The sequence below is a fragment of the Macrotis lagotis genome, chromosome 1 (genome assembly GCF_037893015.1).
Source record: "Macrotis lagotis isolate mMagLag1 chromosome 1, bilby.v1.9.chrom.fasta, whole genome shotgun sequence".
Classification (NCBI taxonomy): Eukaryota; Metazoa; Chordata; class Mammalia; order Peramelemorphia; family Peramelidae; genus Macrotis; species Macrotis lagotis.
The window spans coordinates 52880687-52900445 of NC_133658.1; the positions used below are offsets into that span (position 1 = coordinate 52880687).

Here is a 19759-nt window from a genome sequence, read left to right on the forward strand (position 1 = left end):
TCTCCCTAAATGAATTGCTATTTATGCCTTAAGCATAAGGATTTCTCAACAACTATCGATTCCTCATTCAAAGTCTGTTTCCTCTTATTTATTTGTATTATCTGTATTTATTGTATTTGTATTATTTGTATAGTCAATCCTGCCAGGACTAAGACTTTCATAAAAGCCAGGGACTTGGGGGTGGGATGGAGGGGGTGGATAGTACTATACCAAACACAGATGATAGCATTACTTTATCTAGTTAGCTGCTAACTAGTCAAACTGAATTAGATACTAGACTAAGATGAAAGAAGATATAACCTATAGATTAATCCTCTGCTTTGTTATTTTTAACTTAAAGTTGGAAAAGGCCCCTGGTCAGTGAGAAGTCATCTCAGAGGAAGGAACAGAGGATCCAAATTGTAGAACTGGAAAAGAATTTAGATCTCTTCTGGTTCTATCTTCCATAATGATTCCAAAGTTTTCTTTTGATCAATTTTCTTATTCAAAATTCTTAAGTTATACACACTTTATCGAAGTCACCTTTTGTTCCCACATGCAAAAGAGATCAATCAATCAAATTTAAATCATAACAAGATTACTTGATTTGAGGATAGCAATCAGATCATGATTAAATCATTATTTTCCATTAGGTAAATTTGAACTTTGATCTTAAGAATAGAGGATGAAGGTAAGAGTGCATTGACCAAAGCAAAAAAAAAAAAAAAGGTGCCAAGAGAGTAAGTTGAAATGAGTGTAGGATAAATAAGATCACAGAAAATAAAATGGCCAAAAGAAGAGGATATTTAAGTGGCCTGCTAAACAAATTCATTATAAATTCCTAACTCACAACTGAGTTTCTGAATCACAAATGAAAAGCCTTTTCATATGAAAAACAAAATGAAAAAGCAACCAGAAATGACAATCATAAATCCAAATATAAAGTCTCTTCCCAAGTTTCATGGTGAAAAAAGATAAAAGAGAAGAAAATAGGTGTTAGTCCAGATTTTAAAGATTAAGATCTTATCAAACTTCCACCTAGAGTCATACTGTTCAATTCATAGAGAAGAAAGATCACCGTTTCTTTCTGAGGGCTGCTCCGCTTGGAATTCCATGCCGAGAACGTTTCTGTTGCATCCTGTTGAAAGCGGGAACCCACCTTATAGAGGTGGGACATGATCAAAGATAATACCTTCAGAATCTGGCCTTGTAAAAGGGGCCTTTATTCACCTTTCCTTATGAGAAGAATTTTTTTAAACAAAAAAAAAAAACTTCAAATAAGGTTCTGGGGCTTCAAAATCATTTCTTTATCATCAATTGTATGGTGTTTACTGGATAATTGCTTATTTTATCAATGATCATATTGGGTATGGATACAGTGGGGTTGGTATCAAGACACATAAGATTATAAAAATCATCACAGCACAGACTGCTGAGAATATCATTAATATGCTAAGGGGTTCCAGTGAACTCAATACTGTCTGGCTCTCAACAATGACTACAAGTCACTTTCAATTCCTGGGAATGCAACAGGCTTTACAAATGGTGATTTCAAGCCACCTGACTTCACATACAATTACCTTTCATAAAGAATCGGCAGGTGGGACGAGGCCTCACCTTCCTATCACTAGGATCCTTCACTTCTCCTTCTTCCAGATCATCATCCTGAAACAGAGAACAAGATGAAGTAACAGGAATTCAATTGACAAAATTTCCTTTCACAGAAAAGCAAGGAGAGAGCTCTGACAACAAGGTGCCAATATTAGAAAGACAGACATGTAAAAGTCAGTTGATATAAATCTTGGATATATTTTTTTCAGTAACCATGGATGATAAAAGCAGGCTGGCCAGAGGTCAAGAAGACCTGCTTCTGACACATACCAGCTAAGTGACAGTGGGCAAATCTTTTAAATGGTTTAAATTTTTAGTGGTCCAAGCTACTCTCTAAGCCTACTGAGGTTACAGACCAGGTGCTGATATAAACTGGTATGGGAGTTTCTGATATTCACCTGAGAATCTCAGGTGGAGCTTAAAAAAACAAAACAAATCCACCCACTTCCTATGGGTAATTAAAATCTGTATGTGTTGAGAAAAATCTGGCCCTTTAGGCAAATGTCTTAACAAGTTTTTGTACTTTACAATTTAATCCATTCAAAATCTGCACAACCCGTTCCTCACAACTCTGAAATAGACAGATTAAGAATCATTATTATCATGAGTTTAATTGATATTGGGACACATTTTAAAAGCATGAACATTTGGAGCAATTCAATTCTTAACTGTATAATGGGTGGGTAGGTTGTAACACATTACCAATGAGCACTTGCATATGTCAAATAGAATAAAGTTATTATTCATGAGATGCATGAGAAAAAGGAGGCTGGTTCACCATACAGAAATGAAAGTTAAATAGAGAAGTATTAAACACCCAGAGAAAAGCCTTTTACATGTTGATAACATGACATAATATTGGTGAAGCACTTAAAACCCTGTTTAGCACAGTAAAGGGGCTTATAAAATTTTGGTTCCCCTCCCTCTGCCCAGATGGGGCAGATCTTTGAAGGATTTATGAAAAGACTGAACAGTATAGAATAGTCACACAGGATGAGAGAGTGGATGAGCTGCCGCTGTGTCTACACTGTACTATTTCATCTCTCCTAGACATAAGACATCCCCCAGTTCTATTAAGGGAAGAACTTGTGTCATGTAAGTAATATAAATTTGTTTTATTATCACTATTGTACAGGATTATTTTTCTACCTGGTAAAAAATGTTGTAGGCCTGTTAATTTTTTATATTTCTAAGAGTAAATTTTAAGTACAAATAAGATTAGAAGATTATGAAAACCTTAATTAAATAATCCAAATGAAAGATTTCTAAGGCTAATCTTCCCTAAAAAGTTGGCAAATTCATTTCTTTAGTTTTTATGGAAGCATCAAGTTCATCCTATTACAACAATTTAAAGTCTATTTCTCCTATTTTCCAGTTAGTTTTTTTTTTAAAAAAGATTCCCTCATAAAATATGATCATTAACACCAAAACCCTGTTATAAGCATCTAATATCAAAGTCAATCTACCTGAAAATGGTTTTGGCAGTGAGGATGACCAATATGTTGAAAAATTCTCATTATATTTTCTTAATAAACTGTAACTCAATTCATTAAAATTACAAAAGGTAATCTCAAAAGATGATTTGTTTTTTGCAAAGTTCAAAGAAGAAAAATCTCATTTGAAAGGTTCCTAGCCACTTACCTCTTCCTGTTAATCTTGGAAGGTCAAGCATAGATAATAAAATTATAGATAGCTAGGTGGCAGAGGAAACAGAAAGCCAAGTCAGAAGTCAAGAATTCCAGAGTTCAAAGGTGGCCTCAAATCCTCCTAGCTGTGTTCCTTTGGGCAATCTGAGAGAGACATCTTTTCATTCCAACATTCTATGTTCCCTCAACAGTCAATGAGTCTACATTTTTTTTTTTTTAGGTTTTTGCAAGGCAAATGGGGTTAAGTGATTTCCCAAGGCCACACAGTTAGGTAATTATTAGGAGGCCGAATTTGAACTCAGGTACTCCTGACTCTAGGGCCGGTGTTCTATCCACTGCACCACCTAGCCAACCCTGAATTTGCATTTAGTTTGTATTATGCATGTATTATGCAAGTTCAGTCTTTCAAGCACATCCCTGTTTCTCCTAATTTGGGATTATCCACCAGGCATTAGGAGCAGAGTACTATGACCAAAAAGCAAGGGAAAGAAAATAGACTCAAACTCATCTAGTGGGGGCAGATCTATAATAAAGGACAGTATTAATGATCACTTTAGCAAAAAAAGCAAGCATAGGTAATTTTTTACTTAGAATTTGAGAACAATACAAAACATTTCCTGAAAACAATGGCTCAATCAGTGTTCAAAAGAACAAAATGTTGGCATCATCTAGAATAGAAATCCAAGATATTCCCCTGCCTTTATATAAAACCATAGTAGATTATACCCAGATGACCCAATAACAAAGATACCAAAAACTTCAGAAGATCTTCAGGAAGACAACTAACATGAACAGAAGGATATTTGTAACAGGTATGTAAGGAGAAATTTTTAAAAAATTCTTTAATTTGGGGGATGGCTAGGTGTCCTAGTGGATAGAACACCGGCCCTAGAGTCAGGAGTACCTGAGGTCAAATCCGACCTCAGACATTTAATAATACCTAGCTGTGTGGCCTTGAGCAAGCCATTTAACCCCCATTGCCTTGCAAAAACCTAAAAAAAAAGATTAGGGGAAAAATTGTAAAACTCAAAATAAATAAAATCTTTCTAAAAGAGAAAAAAATTACCTAGCTGTGTGACCCTGGGCAAGTCACTTAAACCTATTGCCTCTCCAAATGAATGAATGAATGAATTAAATCAGTTTCATTCATGGTTGAGATTTCAGTGATTTCTTTGATCCTTTACCTTGCAAGCAAAATAATCTGAGTTTGATATAAAAAATTATCTAAAAATTTGCCAGAACAATTTCACCTCTCATGATAATAGATCTAGTTGTAATTAAAGAAAATTTTTATCATGACAAAACATGAGTGATACAAAGCTTTAATTAAAAATGTTAGTCCAAGCAAAACATGTTCAAGAGGATTAATATATGAATTGATGCCATAATAATCAAGGAAATTAAAACAACAACTACAAAAGTGATGGGAAAGGGAGGGAAGAAAAGGAGTCACAATAACCTATAATTTAAAAGGAAAAATAGCTGGATAAATGTCATTCTAATAGAGAAGTAAGTTGGGGGGAAAAGGTCAATTCAAGTTACTTTCTAGAATTAACAAAACTAATAAACACTTGAAGTTATTCTGAATGCTGAGATGAAGAAAATATTGGCATAATGTCAAATCAAATTTGGTAATGAAATCTCTAATACAGTCTATTCTCAAAAAGATTTAAATGAGATGAGTGGCAACCAAACCAACCAAAATCTTCCTGAATGGTGGGTGGTATGTTCCAATTTCTTTTTTAAAAATGATAACCCAAGCGGCAGATTTTTTCTTAATATAGACAACAACCACAATGTAAAAATGTTTATTGCTTTTTATATTAAATATGTAAAAATCATTAAATTATTCAAAACCAAAAGTATTTTCCCAATTTTCAAGTACCTACCAAACAATTATAAGATTTCAATACAGTTTTCTACTTATTCCCAAGCACTAAAGCAGCATGACTGGGCAGAACAGGCATTAGAGAGGAATGAAAAGTCAATACTGGCATAGAAAAAGAAAATAAACAAATAAAAATAAAGTGACAACAGAGCTGAGAGTGACCTATATCCCGGCAATTGATACAAGTTAAATTTACTCTGGCACACAAGACTTGAAGATTAGGACACAAAATAGAAAGAAAATATAACAATATTTAGTCCTTCGTATAGTAAGTACTATCCCAGGATGACATGAGTTTTCTCATTGTGACAAGAACTCATACCGAGCTATCTACACTACTCCCTCTAATTACCCTTAAATACATTAGGAATTGGCTAAGTACGACTAGGGTTAAGGCTTATGTTTGTGGAAGAGGATTTTATTTTGCTCTCTAAAGAAAACTGGCCTTAAATGAGAGATGAAGGAAACAATGCAATATAATTAGTAATTTGCCCTAAACAGTTAAATGGCCCATTAGTAACAGGCTGCTTCAAATTTTTTTTAAATCCTAGTCTCATAAAATTCACAGTTATTTCCTACTAATCCAGGAAAGAAGTCTATTATATTTTAGGAAGATTTTCAATGTGGGTTACAACACAAAGGGTTTGTGGTTAACCAAAGTTTAATGGACAAAAACAGCCCCATTTTTGTGACATTCCTTTTCCTTGGGGCTTTACTATACTTAGAATTCCTTCATTAGAGATCACAGAATTATAGATTTAGATTGGACAGGGCCTCAGAAATCACCTAGATAATCTTTTACAGATGACAAAACTAAGGTACAAGGACACTGAGTGATTAATCCAAGGTCACACTGACAGTGTCTCTGAAGAAGGATCTGAGTCAGTCAAATAGTTAATTAAGGGTCTAGTCACTATCAGGGACTGGGAGATACCAGGATAAAAATAAACCACCCTTACTCAAAGTGGTTCATATTCTATTAGAACAGAAGACACAACTCATGGTCAGCACCTAGTAGGTGCTTAATGTCCATATGATTGCATGTGTGCTATATATAAAATTGACACCAGGTGATTAAGAGTAGGCCATAGCAAAGTTGGTGTAACTGGTCCTAGAGCTGGGGTCCCTAAGGTGAAGAGGATATGTTTTGACCTACAAGAAAGCTGTTTAGGCTGGGCCTGACCTAAGCAGACTGTGGATAAGAAGGTCTGAAAAGGCAGCTGGAACTAGGCTGGGTGGGCCCTCTTAATGCCAATACAATGACTCCAGACATAATGAGTTTATTGAAGAGAGGACTGACAAGATCAGAACAGCATTTTAGGAAAATCACTCTGGCAACTATGGGAAAGGGGAGAGATGTGAGGCAGGAGGAGGTCTTACAATGAAGAAGCCACTGTGGTGGTCCAGATGAGGGGCAATAAAGGTCAGATATGCTGCTGCAGGGGTCACCTAAGTGGACAGGGGAAACAACAAGCTCTGACAACTAGCTGAGAGCCACATGGAGGTAGGAGCCTAGGATTGTTGGAAGGGCAGTGGCAGTCCAATCATGGGTCTCATCTCATCCTCACTACAGCTTTGGGAGACTAGTGCTGCTATGATCCCCATCTTAGAGGAGAGGAAACTGAAGCAAACAAGGTTACCCAGCTATAACATCCTCAAGGCCAGATTTGACTCTAGGTCTACTGCCCCTTCTAGCTTTCTCTACTATGGATAAAAATAGGAAAATCAGAAGAGGAGTGAGTCAGCCCAGGCTCCAACACAGTATGAGCACAACCAATTCATGTAAACACTGGGGCGCAGGCATCTCTAGATCTGCCCATCTCACATTTCCCCTGTGCTGAGGCTCAGTGCCTTCTTCGATGTGGCCATGCCAGACTGGGCTGTCCTGTGTGAGCCCCTCCCAGGACTCACAACTGATACTAGAGTTTAGAGAAACCTCGAGAGCATCCTTGTACTTCTTGTGACCTCTGGGAAAGCATGGGATCAGGGCAGGGGAAAAGAGAATGACTTCTGTTGGATTTGTTCAGAGCTCTGCAGGATACCCAATTTAAAATATAGGCCTGCAGTTGAAAGAAATTAGAGATGAATCTATAGTTACCTGAGAATCATTTACATAGAAATGATAAATAAAAAAACATGAAAGCTGATGAGATCACTAAGCACCAAGGACAGATTTGGGGGGGGGTATATTTACAATTAAGTATGACAAAGATAGTAAGAGTCTAGTTAGTGTAGAAAAGTAGGAGAACTAAAAGAGGAAAGTGCTATGAAAACCTAGATAAGAGAGATATCTAGGAGGGTAAGTTGACAGTGAAAAATGCTATGGAGAAGCCAAAAAGGATAACAACTAAGAAAAGGCCATTATTGATAATTTTGAAATTAATCGACTTTAATTCAGCAAAGCCAATAAAAAATTGTTAGACTAAGAAAAAGGAAATTAAAGCACTTTCTCTAATAGCTTTTTCTAAGAGCTACAAAAGAGAAGGAAAATATGATAATAGTTTAAGAAAGATATTTTGTGTTTTAAGGATGAGGGGCAGGCAAGCAGAAAAGGAAACAAGACAGGGAGAAATTGACAATTAGAAAAAAGGGAATGAAAGCAGAAGGGAATAAGAGTAAAAATTGGCCTCAGTGATTCAAGGGACCACATTTCATTAGAAACTGCAGTAATGAGAAAAGAATGGGCATTAATGATATTAAGAGGTTGTGAGAAAAGAGCTTCTAATGGTCTCCATTTTTCAGATTCTCCTAATGCTTAGGAGAGATTATAACAGGAAAAGTTTGAGAGAAGAGAGATTTCTGAATAGCAGCTCTAATAAGTATGCTACAGATTCAATTAAAGAGAAGTAAACTGAGGATCCAGTTGAGAAGTTCACAAATCTGTAGTAGATCTAGTGAGCATGCTTTCGGTGCCTAGTGTGTTGGCACCGAATAGGAGCAAAGGTAGGGGTTAACCCAGGACTGCTATGTGAGAAAGCATGTAGTAATGGCACAAGGTGGACAAGGTACTTGGGAATAGAAGATTGAATCAAGTTGTGGTGGTTAAGTAAAAGAATTGAGGATGAGAAGGGAGAAAAAGGATAACTAATACAGAGGTCATGGTCTAGGAAAGTACAGGAGTGAGGCAAATAGAGACATGGAATGATATGTGGTTTTGACTGGAAAAAGGAATTTTTAGAGTTTATGGATGACTATGGGAGCAAGAGTATAATCATGTGTGTGTGTGTGTGTGTGTGTGTGGCTGAGGTTGAATGGTAGACAGAGTTGAGGTTAGTGTCTGAAAGAATATCAATATATATTGTTAAAGTCCTTTAGTATAAGAACAGTAATTGGGATTGAGAAAGAGAGTATGACCTGTGATTATCTAACTACCACTAGGCTCCAGATTGGATGACACGATTGGATAGAGTGAACTTCAAAGGAGAAGGTGGTGTAGAGTGAAAATGGGGAACAAGGAACATTCTGATTCTCCCTGCTAGACTGGTGTGATGTAAGATATGGAAGAAGAAGAAAATGATGCTGGAGAAGAGGGCTAGATCTTCTGTCTCTAGAATCTGTGCTTTTCCAATGTATTATGATGCTTCCTGACTTCTCTCCCTTTCTCCCATCCCCCTCTCCCCAAACCCCTTCCTAAAAACACAGCAGTATTCTGTTCTTTGGAAAGTAAAATCCACTGCTACAGGTTCATGAAAAATAAATACAATGTTAGGACAATTAACTTTTCTTTTTCACTTTAAGATTACCTAAGTTAATACCTATAATTTAAAATAAGCAGAAATCATCAAAATTACCGGGTCCTAATTAAAAAATAAAACAAAATAGAAAATCTAATAGCTATCCAAAACTGACACTTTAAATAATTAATTTTACTCTTTCCTTAACTTGTCTTTGGCCAAATCCAGTAAGTAGTAAATTATAGTTAAGTCTGCAATTTCAAGGCGTTGTTTTTTTTTTTTTTTTTTACCATTTTTACTATTTGGCAAAAAGGATAATGATCAGTGAAGTTTACTAAGCAAAGCACTGTGAAACAAAAGCGATCCATGGTAATTTATTTTCAATTCAATTATATAATCCAACAAGTACCAAGTCATACTTATTATGATTTGCCCATTACCTAGTCTAGGAATATCTTTTATAATATTTCCTAGAACAATATCATTTTACAATGGTATTATTAGTACACTATAATCACGATATATTATATCAAACCCTATAAAATCATGAAACCCAGCTAATCACCTTTTTATACCATTCTGTAGAACTGTTTTCCTATATCTTTTTGCCTATTGTCATGTTTTCAGGTCATGATAGTGGGGCAGTGGAGTAAAATGTATGCCAAGTAAGTAGAAAATCCTGTTTGTTTTATTGGGAGAGGGAAGGAATACTAAAAACTTTAAATTTGTTAATTTTCAAGACTAGTACTTACATCAATCTCTCCATCATCTATTTCTCCATCATCTTCTTCTTTTTTTTTCTCCTTAAGTGAGTCCAGAGGCTCTTTGTCCTCCCCATTTTTACCACTGGATTTTTCTTCTTCCTCAGGAGTACCTTCTCCTTTCTCATCCTCATCTTCTGCACCAGCCTTCTCAGTCTCATCCTCTTGAGCAGTAGTTGTTGATTCCTCGGGAACCTCCTCATCATAATCTAATTCATGTTCGTCCAGTTCTCTAGTGACCGATGAGGCTTCATCTCTAAGATCATTTGTCCTTTCTTCCTCCTCCTCATCTTCCTCCTCCTCCTCTGGACATGGGGAGTTCTTAAGATCTCTGCTCTGATCATTATTATCAGAGTCCTGAGATTTGGTTTCACTTAATCGGTCCTCCTCATCTGAATGATTTTCCTCTTCACCCTGACTCAATACCTTTGCTGTATCTTCCTCTTCTTCCTCCAAATCAGTGCCCCTCCCACCCTCACCATCCAAGTCCCGATCAGACCCACTTTCTTTCAGAATGTCATCATCTGAGAGCTCTTGCTGCTCTTCCTCTGGAGATCCAGGATCTCGATCAGGGCTCTCACACACATCCATCAGTATCCTCTGTTCTACAAAAGAAAGAGGAAAAATAGACATTTACCAAATTCAATACAACTAGGAAGTAAATCTCATTTCCTAGCTCTCCTGGCCCGATGAGAAGAAAAGGAGTATATGTGTCTGTCCTTCATCTGGCTTTGATCCTGAACAAATACTTTCTATAATTTAGGTTCTTATTCACTGGAATACAGAAGCTATGCTCCCTGGGCCTCAGAACCTCCTCATTTTACAGATACAGGGACTGAGCTCAGCCCAGAAGATACATAGGTATCAAGTGGTCAAGCCAGGATTTGAACCCAACTCAAAACTAAATCTAGAACTCTTACTACTGTACAATTCCAAGAAAAAACAGGCAATTAATTTTAAAATCATATAGATCTAATTAAGAATTTTAAATTAATTTGATATTTATAAACCATTAAAAAAAGATTTTTAGGAATGACAGTTTAAGAGAAGTATGCATATCCTCAGCATACTACCTCCCTGAACTCTACCTTCCCCTAAATACAAATGCAACTTAAGGTAATACCTCAAGGTTACAATTTTGATCCCCCCCCCCTCCAATTCTAGCAATTAATAGGGAAAAAAACTCAACAAGATCTTTTGCTGCAGGAGACAACAGTGCAAATTTATGTGACATGTTGCTTTTGAAATTAAAGGCTTCCATATAGTAACCATTGATATAATGTACATGGCACCAGATTGTAAGCCATAAACCTACCTTTTGCTTTAGAGTTAACCTTAGGGGCCTAAAAGCAGAATAATTGTAGACAGTTCTTTAGCAACTCTCAGCATGCATTTCAAAGGGTGTCCACGTTGGTGCCTGTCACTTTTCATGTATAGGTACTGTGTTAACATCCACCCAGATCAGAATACCTATTAAAAATAAGTTAGGATAATAGATAGTGGGCACTAGTGGTCCATTTTATGACCTAGGACAACTCTATCCATTGGAAAGGATGGATTTATCAGTATCAATTTACACTCCAAAAGTAGAAGAGCACTTGTCATATAAAAAGATGCCCACAGAAGCAAAGATTTAGAATGCCATGAACTAAAAATTACTAACCTGGCCTCCAAGACTACATAATTCAGTGTAATATTTAAGGCCATTTTGTACTGTCAGGTAATTTAGTGGACACTGTCCTATCTACAATGAAGGACTTTTTCCTTCCCACCAAAATTGTGACTCATGACTTTGATACAAGCTGCCAATGGGTATATTCACCTGTAGAGAAGAACTTCTGGTAGAAAATTCTCCACATTACGAGAGCTGTGCTTACATGATGCTGACAGTCTCATTCTGCTCTATTTCAGAAGATATTCAAGTCTATTTTTACTACTCCAGATTTAATTATAAAGTGCACACATGCTGGTATCCCACTCAGATGCTTTAGGAGGGTACTTGTTCTTCCTTCTCCTGTTTTTAAATGCAGGGCAAGATGGCTGACATTTACTAATTTCATTCTGCATGTTGGTGGCAGAAAAAACACTGGGCAGTTTTCATGCAGTCCTCTGAAATCTACAGGGATGTACACACTGGCTACATTCACAGCATCACAGGATTTAGAGCTGAAAGAGACTTTAGAGATTATCTAGTCCAACCCCCTCAAATGATAGGCAAAGACCTGGTGGGTCAGAGATGGGAAATGGGTTGCCCAATGTCACATGATATATTCAAGGATAGGGTATTTCTCAATTCCACCCCCTTCCCACATACCATCCCCCAATTAATAGTCACATTTGAACCCAGGTCTTTTTAACTCTAACTTCAATGTGCAACACAATGTACCTAACTTCACACCTTGACAGACTTCTACCTCAGTCTTTCCCTGAACGACACTTCCTAAACTCTCATTTCAGGTGATACCTTCCATGGCATACTGCCCCCTTCTTATATGGCCTCACACAAATCATCCCACCACTGAGGTTTCTTCCTCTCTGTCACAATTTCAATAAGAAAACTGGATAGTAAGATCACAAGCACATTATTATCTTAGTAATCTAGGGCAAAAAATATACACTGAATTAAAATCCATCAAGTCATCTAGTGTTCCTGGTTTAGGCAGAAAGACTTTGGGGTTCACTCTTTTCAAAAATATAACATGTCTAAAAGCACATAACTGTATAGTCAAAGCTCAGAAATTCACTCCTCTAAAGGGCTAGCCATAAATCTTTTTTTTTTTTAGGTTTTTGCAAGGCAATGGGGTTAAGTGGCTTGCCCAAGGCCACACAGCTAGGTAATTATTAAGTGTTTGAGACCGGATTTGAACCCAGGTACTCCTGACTCCAGGGCCGGTGCTTTATCCACTATGCCACCTAGCTGCCCCACGCCACCTAGCCGCCCCCATAAATCTTAACAATAATTTATTGTTTCCACAAGTGAAATATTTTCTGTAAGAGACATGCCATGAAAATTTACTTTAAAATGTGACTTTTTAGAACTTGGGATTTTATTTGTGTAGCAAATTCGGTAGTATGAATTCCCTCCATCAATGAAATTAGGCAACTCTGTAACTGGAGGGCCTTAGACAGTTGCTTGGCAGCAGTGAGGTTAATGGTCATACAGTATGTGTCAGAAACGGTACTTGAACCCAAATCTTCCTGATTTTAAGGCCAGCTCTCTATCCCCTGACTTGTTTGCAGAAAGTGACCAGGCAGCCAGAATGAAAGGAAGAAAACAAAGAGAAAAAGTTAAGAGCAATAGACACGTTTGAGACACTAAAAGAAAATATGGGGCACTTGTTTTCTCACCCAATGGAAGTCACTAAAAAGCAGTGTATATTTGAGAGTAATCCACATCTCATTCTACAAACTGTTCAACATTATCATGGAAAGAGAAATTCATCCTTGAATGGGAAAAAAAAGGAGAGAGAAAACTGAGGATTTTTTATTTTTAACAAAACTACACTGTTTGAATTTTATGCTTCAGGTTGTTCTAAGCAAGTGAATAAAGGTGGAGGGAAACTGACCCCATTATTCCAGGGATAATAAAAATTTTAGTCCCTCTGCTGACACTTTTCAGTCCCTCCACCTGAGTCAAATAGGAATAGGGTTGACATGAATTAACAATAGCTGCCAAAAAGGTCAGCAGCCTAAATATTAATAAGGTGAAAATGTCATTTTTTTGAAGCCCTGGTGATGGGGTAATATTAATATACTTAAATAAAACTCAAGAGCCACTTTTGCACTGGCTCTTTGATTATAGTAAAAGAGCCTTTTCTACTCTACGTGTTGAATTTAGATATCTTCAAAAGAACATTTTATCTATGCTACTATCTCCCAAGAAATGAACAGGTACCAAATTTCATGGACTGCTTACAAAAGCAAATTAATCTACAAAATTAAATTTTAATTGAAACTATAGCTCAAAACCATGCATCTGATGGGCTGCAGATATCTCCTGCATATGTCTGCTAAACCCAGAATCACACTTAGATTTTAAAGGTTACTAGCTGGTCCAACCCTCATCTAGTCTAATCTTCAGTTATGATCTAATTATGACATGTGACATACATTTTTATTCAAAGCTCTTCTGTTCCAAGCACTATCACAGACTACTTCTAGACATTCTCACATATAGATAATTCATTATAAAGCATGCTAATCTGGTTTAAATTTAATTAGGTAAAGAACCAACTGCATTTTACATTTAAGCAAAATTGAACTTAAGACCTTAAATGAGAAACTGTGGAAAGAAATGGGTACCTTTCTGACTTTGAATTAGTGTTACCTAATCCAAGAAAAGGGCTTGAAAGTAAATGGAAGAAAGTCCATTTTATTTTTTATATTTTTATATTTTTTTTGCAAGGCAAATGGGGTTAAATGGCTTGCCCAAGGCCACACAGCTAAAAAATATGGAACGCTTCACGAATTTGCATGCCATCCTTGTGCAGGGGCCATGCTAATCTTCTCTGTATCGTTCCAATTTTAGTATATGTGCTGCTAAAGTGAAAGTCCATTTTAAAACTCGCTGTCCTTCCTATACAGAAAAAACATTATAGGTAGTTCCTAATTGACAAACATGAGACTCTGAATAAACTATATGAATAAGAACAATTGTTGCCATCAAAGCCCTCCTTGCCTTCTGGATGACAGCTTTCACTTCTGTCACCAAGAATAACATCTCATTTTCTTGAATTTCACCCTTCACTCAACCTTCTCCCCAATTCTGTGAGCACTAGCAAAGCTCCAACATAGAATGTGCCACACCTCCTTGTTGCTGTATCCTATCCCTACTACATGTACAAGTTTCAGAGATTCAAAAAGTTGAGGGAATCTTACATACTATATAATTCAGTCAAGATATATATTAAAGGGGAGGCTAGGTGGTGCAGTGGATACAGTGCTGGCCCTGGAGTCAGGAGTACCTGAGTTCAAATCCAGCCTCAGACACTTAATAATTACCTAGCTGTGTGGCCTTGAGCAAGTCACTTAACCCCACTGCCTTGCAAAAACTAAAAAAAGAAAAAGACAAAAAGATATATATTAAAGAGATTTGGGGGGGCTACCTTGGAAACCTAGTAACCATTTATAAAAACTGTTTCTATGGAAAATGCTATATTTCAAACAACCAGTCAAAAATGATCTTGCAAAGCACAACCTATTACTACATTGGAGACTGCCTACACTAATAAAGAAGGACATTTCTGAATTGTGCTTCTAATAGTGGTTGATTCATCAAGAAGCATTTATTAAATGTCTAGTATACCTCAGAGCCTAAACCCCTGGGGATACCAAGAAAATATAAATCATCTCTTGCCCTCAAAAAGTTCACAAAACACCAATCAAGTGTCCAACTTATGTGTTACTGCAAACCCAAAAGGGTTTATTTTAAGCCCAAGGAATAATGATAGCCAAAAGTAAGAATCAAGCATGTGGCCTTGGCTTTAGATTGGTAGTTTTGTCTGTGATTTGGAATTTACAAATGATGCTGGACAAAAGAAAAGTCTAAAAGAAATAATCCAGAAGATGTGACCAACTAAAATCAACCTCCTATTCCATAGGAAACGCTGCCTTAATTTTTACTTTTGTGAAATTGTCATCATATAATCTCAGGGTGATCTATTCCAATCTATGCTTGGACATGAATTCCCTTTATGATATCTTTAACAATCATTCATTCAGTCTCTTTTTGGATCCTGATATTTATTCAACATATAAATTATCCCTTCCAGCTTTGAGTTATCCTCAAATTTATTAAGCACTATCCATACCTTCAAAATTATTAAAATGCTGATCATAGGGCTAAGATCAGTAACAAACACATAGACATACGTACATATTTTTTAATTATAAAAAATTTAGCACTAAGTTTTGTTTCCCCTTGTTGTTGTTTTTTTTTTTTTTGCAAGGCAATGGGGTTAAGTGGCTTGCCCAAGGCCACACAGCTAGGTAATGATTAAATGTCTGAGACCGGATTTGAACCCAGGTACTCCTGACTCCAGGGCCAGTGCTCTATCCACTGCGTCACCTAGCCGCCCCCTTGTTTCCCCTTCTAAATCTGATTTTTTTTTTAGTTCTCCTCTACTATGTTGGAAGAGAGGTAACTCAAAAGAACTTCCCGAATTCTATTTCCTATATTCTTCAAGACTAAAGACAAGATTTCACGTGCTTATAAGAATGTGCCAGAGCAATAAAACCATTAAGCACACCTACTATTCAGGAGGAAGTCTTGACTTTCCAGGCAATCAGTTTTGCCTTCTCTTGAAAGATTAGTAAAATGCAAGTCTATGGTGTTATACTAGGCTAAGTGGTTTTTATAAGGATAAATGGTTTCACTCTCTGAAGTCTTTCTTTTTCAACACTACAGTGAGAAATTTGAAAAGCACTATAACATGAAAGTATCATTTAGTATAAGGAAAAAGCATGAGTTCTAGAGTCAGAGAACCTATGTTCATAACTCATTGCTACTTCATAAACCTTGGGCAAATCATTTAACTTCCCCCTGGGTCCCCTGATCTCTTGAAGCTTTTTCTAACTTTATTCTACAAATTTATAAATTCACAGACATCTGGGAGAAGCATCAGGTCAGTTACACCAATTAGAGTCCTGAACTAATTGTCAAAAGACCAGGGTTCTTCAGTCTGTCACCAGCTACTTGTATAAATTTAAGAAACTAAAAAGAATACTGACAGTAACTATCTTATAACTACATAGAGCTTTATGTTTTCATGGTGTTTTCACATACATTCTCTCATACCTTTAAGTCTCAGAGATATAAAGGTCCAAAGCAGGTGAGCTCTATGGTTCCTTCCAGATTTAACATCCTACCAATTTAGCAAAGGCTAGTTCACAAAAACTTGGTTTACTTTTGTTTAACAAACGAGACATTTTCTGGACAAAAGTCTTAGCTGACCTGTAACAATTTTGACCAATTTCGTCTTCTTAGATTACCTAATACTACTCTATGATCATGAATTCATGTCAAGGTTTATAATCTAATCTTTAGGACCCTGTTCAGACATTTAAGGAATTGCCTATAACATGTGAAATTTTACTGAAGTAATGGAGATATTTTTAGAAGCAAAAATTTGAGATTCGTGATTTCAACAATGTGATAAAAAGTCTGTAACAACTGCATACCCAAATAGACTATTTTAATGAATTATTGGGGCCAAATAAAGTCATTACTCTGTCAGGGCTCTAGTAACAAGACTTCACTGAGTTGGTCTGATCCTTAAGCCAGACTCCTACTCAGGATTTTTTAGGATCTGCTGGCATAATCTTCAAGAAAAATATCACCTGGGGCGGCTAGGTGGCACAGTGGATAGAGCACCGGCCCTGGAGTCAGGAGTACCTGACTTCAAATCTGACCTCAGACACTTTATAATGACCTAGCTGTGTGGCCTTGGGCAAGCCACTTAACCCTACTGCCTTGCAAAAAAAAAGATAAAAGAAAACTATCACCTCCTAAAGCAACTAGAGAATAATTTGGTTTGGTTTTTATGCTTAAATTATATAAATGCAAATACATAAGTCACCCTGCAAGACCACATGTTTATCCCAACAAATATAGCTCACTCATAAGTTAAAAGAAAATTTTAGTTAGTTTTATTCAAACTCATTTAAAAAAAAAATTCTTTCAGAATATATGTCAGTATTTTCAAATATATCCAATAGTGGCAAATCTTTGTCCTTTGAGCTCAGAAAGAGTAAAAAGCAATCTCAAATCAAGTCTAATGAATAATTGAGAGATCAAACTGGGTAATATTTTTAGTCACAAAGCAAGGGCTACTATAAAAATCATCCTGGTATTCTTCTCTAGCTTGTAAGGGCTTTGAAAGCAAAGAGGACTCCTTAAAAATGTTTTATCCCATAACGGATTATTGGAATAAGAACAGAGCTTCCCAAGGTGAACTGTCTGAAGGTCAACATTCATTCCAGTATAAATATTTATATGCTTATTTAAAATTTTTTTTAAAGTATTCTTATTTTACAACCATAACTCCTTGTCCACAAAGAGGAGCTACCCAAAAGGTGAACAGTCCCAGAAGAAAACTTAATACAGCTGTTGACTGATCATGTTTATCTAGGAGCTCACTGGAATCCTAGGGCAATGATGCATACTTCTAACAATCAAGAATTGGGGAAACGTATTGAGATCAGAACCGACTTTGGCCACAGGCAAAGTAAAGCAAGGCTTTAACTGTACCTTTTCTGAAGGGGTAATCCAGCTTCTCTACGGCTACAGATTATCACCTAAAGGCTCTCCACCTCAGGAAACTGGTTATCAGCAGCTTAAGCAAAAAAAGGTTTCCTGGCCTTGGTGAAGCTGGCTCGATCTAGGGTCCAGGGAGGTGGGGCGATCCCAAGCCCCCTGTCACGGATATTGCTAAATCACTGAAAAACAACTCCTCAGAAAGCTGGGGGGCCGTGAAGAGAACCCAACAAAATGCCATGCCCTCGCCCCCACGCACGAGACACGACTCCCCCCTATGACTGCAACATAAAGCCAGCCCTCATCCATCTGCCCGGCTGGCCCGGACAATGGACGCCGAGCCCGGGCCGGGCCCCGGATCTGTCAAACGGGGCCCGCGAGCCCGGGCTCCCCTGCCGACCCGCCGGCCGGCCGGACGGACGCGGGGGCCCGGCAGCCGCTCCCCAAAGTTTCTCACGCCGCAACTTTCCGCGCGGGGATGCCCTTCCCCGCCCTCCGGGGCCAGGGAGGCCGGGCGTCGCGCGTGCTCCGGGGCCGCGGCCCCCACGGAGCCCGGCGCCCGGCCCGGCCCCTCCCCCCGCGCCCCACGCGCGCACGCGCACAGCCTCTCGCGCGCGCCGGGGGAGCCACGAGCCCCGAGGAGCTCGAGCCCCTCCCCCCTCGGCGCGGCCTCCGCTCCGCGCCGCCGCCCCCCGGCCGGCCCCCTCCGCGGCCTCCCGCCCAGGCCGGGCCTGCGCCGCCGCCGCCGCCCGGCCCCCGGCGCCCGCTGCCCGCCTGGCCTCGGCGCGAGGGCGGCCGCGGAGGGGCGGAGGGGGCCGGGAGCGGGCAGAGAGGGCGGCGGCGCCGAGGGGCGTCTTCCCGGCCCTTCCGCTCCTCACAGACCTGGGCTGCTTCGGCTCCGGCTCCGGCTCCGGCTCCGGCTTCGGCCTCGGCTTCGGGGCGACGCGGGCGGAACAAACGGGCTCCACTAGCCGCGGGGGCCGGCCATTGTGCGACGTCATCAGGCCGCGACCGCCTCTCCAGAGAGCGGGCTTCCCTCCTCCCTCCTTCTCTCCCTGGCCCGGGCCGGGCCGCTCCGCCCCGCCCCTCTCCGCGCCGCGCCCTGCCGTGCGTGCCCTGCGTGCCCTGCGTGCCCTGCGTGCCGTGCGCGCCTCGCTTAAAGAGACAGCGCTGCCTCCGGCGTGACCCTGGCGAGGGAGGCGGAGAAGGAAGCGGAGGCACCACGTGGCCAGGGAGCCTCCGAACCTCTCCGGATCCACACGGCGGCCGGGGACCGGCGCGGAAGCGGAGCCGCCGCGGCCCTCACGGGGCCCGCACGCGCGTAGGCGGGCGCACGGAGAGGATACAATGTAGCGCGGGGAGGGCGGGGCCAGCCTCCGCGTGCGGAGGGCTGCCGGGGCCCCAGAAACGGAGCCCGGCCCCGGGGGCGGGGAGCAGAGCCGGCGGCCCCTCCGCGTGGCGCCGCCGCGAGGCATCTGCTGCCGCCGAGGGCAGACCTCCGCGGGGCCTGGGCCAAAAACAACCCGAAAACCCCCACCCACAGCAGCTCTGGAGAGTCAGGGTGGGAAAAAAGGGCCAGGCGGCCCCAAATGTTCATTAAGTGGGTTCATTACGGCCGGGTTGGAGGCGGCCGTGGGGCCATGGGCACACACCCTGGAGACAACTGCTCCGGGAGGCGCAGGGGAGAGATGCTGAGGCTCCACTGGGCTGATGGAGGCTGGAGAAGAGGCAAGAAGGGAAACGCTATCTCGTTTGTTCTTCACAACCACCCTGCGGGCAGGAGCTAGTGTACTCAGCTTACAGATGAGGCTGTTGAGGCACACAAAGATTAATTTACTCCACGACACCTTCAGGCTAAAACAGGTAACATAGCTGATGGTACATTTGAACCCCAGGCCCATCTTTATCTCCCTTGAGGAAAACATTGCATATAAAGCTTAAGGGAT

General features: G+C 39.8%; 1 protein-coding gene and 1 non-coding gene across 10 annotated transcripts in view; both read right to left on the bottom strand.

Annotated features, from left to right (window-relative positions):
* ZC3H18 (zinc finger CCCH-type containing 18) overlaps positions 1–18903 on the bottom strand; it is an 82873-nt gene extending 63970 nt beyond the window's left edge. The window contains exons 1-5 of one of the 9 annotated variants that reach the window (XM_074201326.1): positions 18696–18903; positions 10875–11029; positions 9551–10164; positions 1560–1644; positions 1058–1138 (exon numbers count right to left, since the gene is read on the bottom strand). In XM_074201326.1, coding sequence (XP_074057427.1) covers positions 1058–1138; positions 1560–1644; positions 9551–10150 — 766 coding nt within the window. In that variant the 5' untranslated portion in view covers positions 10151–10164; positions 10875–11029; positions 18696–18903. Of the gene's footprint in view, positions 1–1057; positions 1139–1559; positions 1645–9550; positions 10165–10874; positions 18155–18695 lie in introns of those variants that run through there. The other 8 variants (XM_074201306.1, XM_074201320.1, XM_074201332.1 and 5 more) reach the window with 8 other exon arrangements.
* Positions 14005–14113, bottom strand: LOC141510362 (U6 spliceosomal RNA). The gene has a single exon (XR_012474858.1). It is a non-coding gene; the product is annotated as a U6 spliceosomal RNA (small nuclear RNA).
* Positions 18904–19759: the final 856 nt, after the last annotated feature.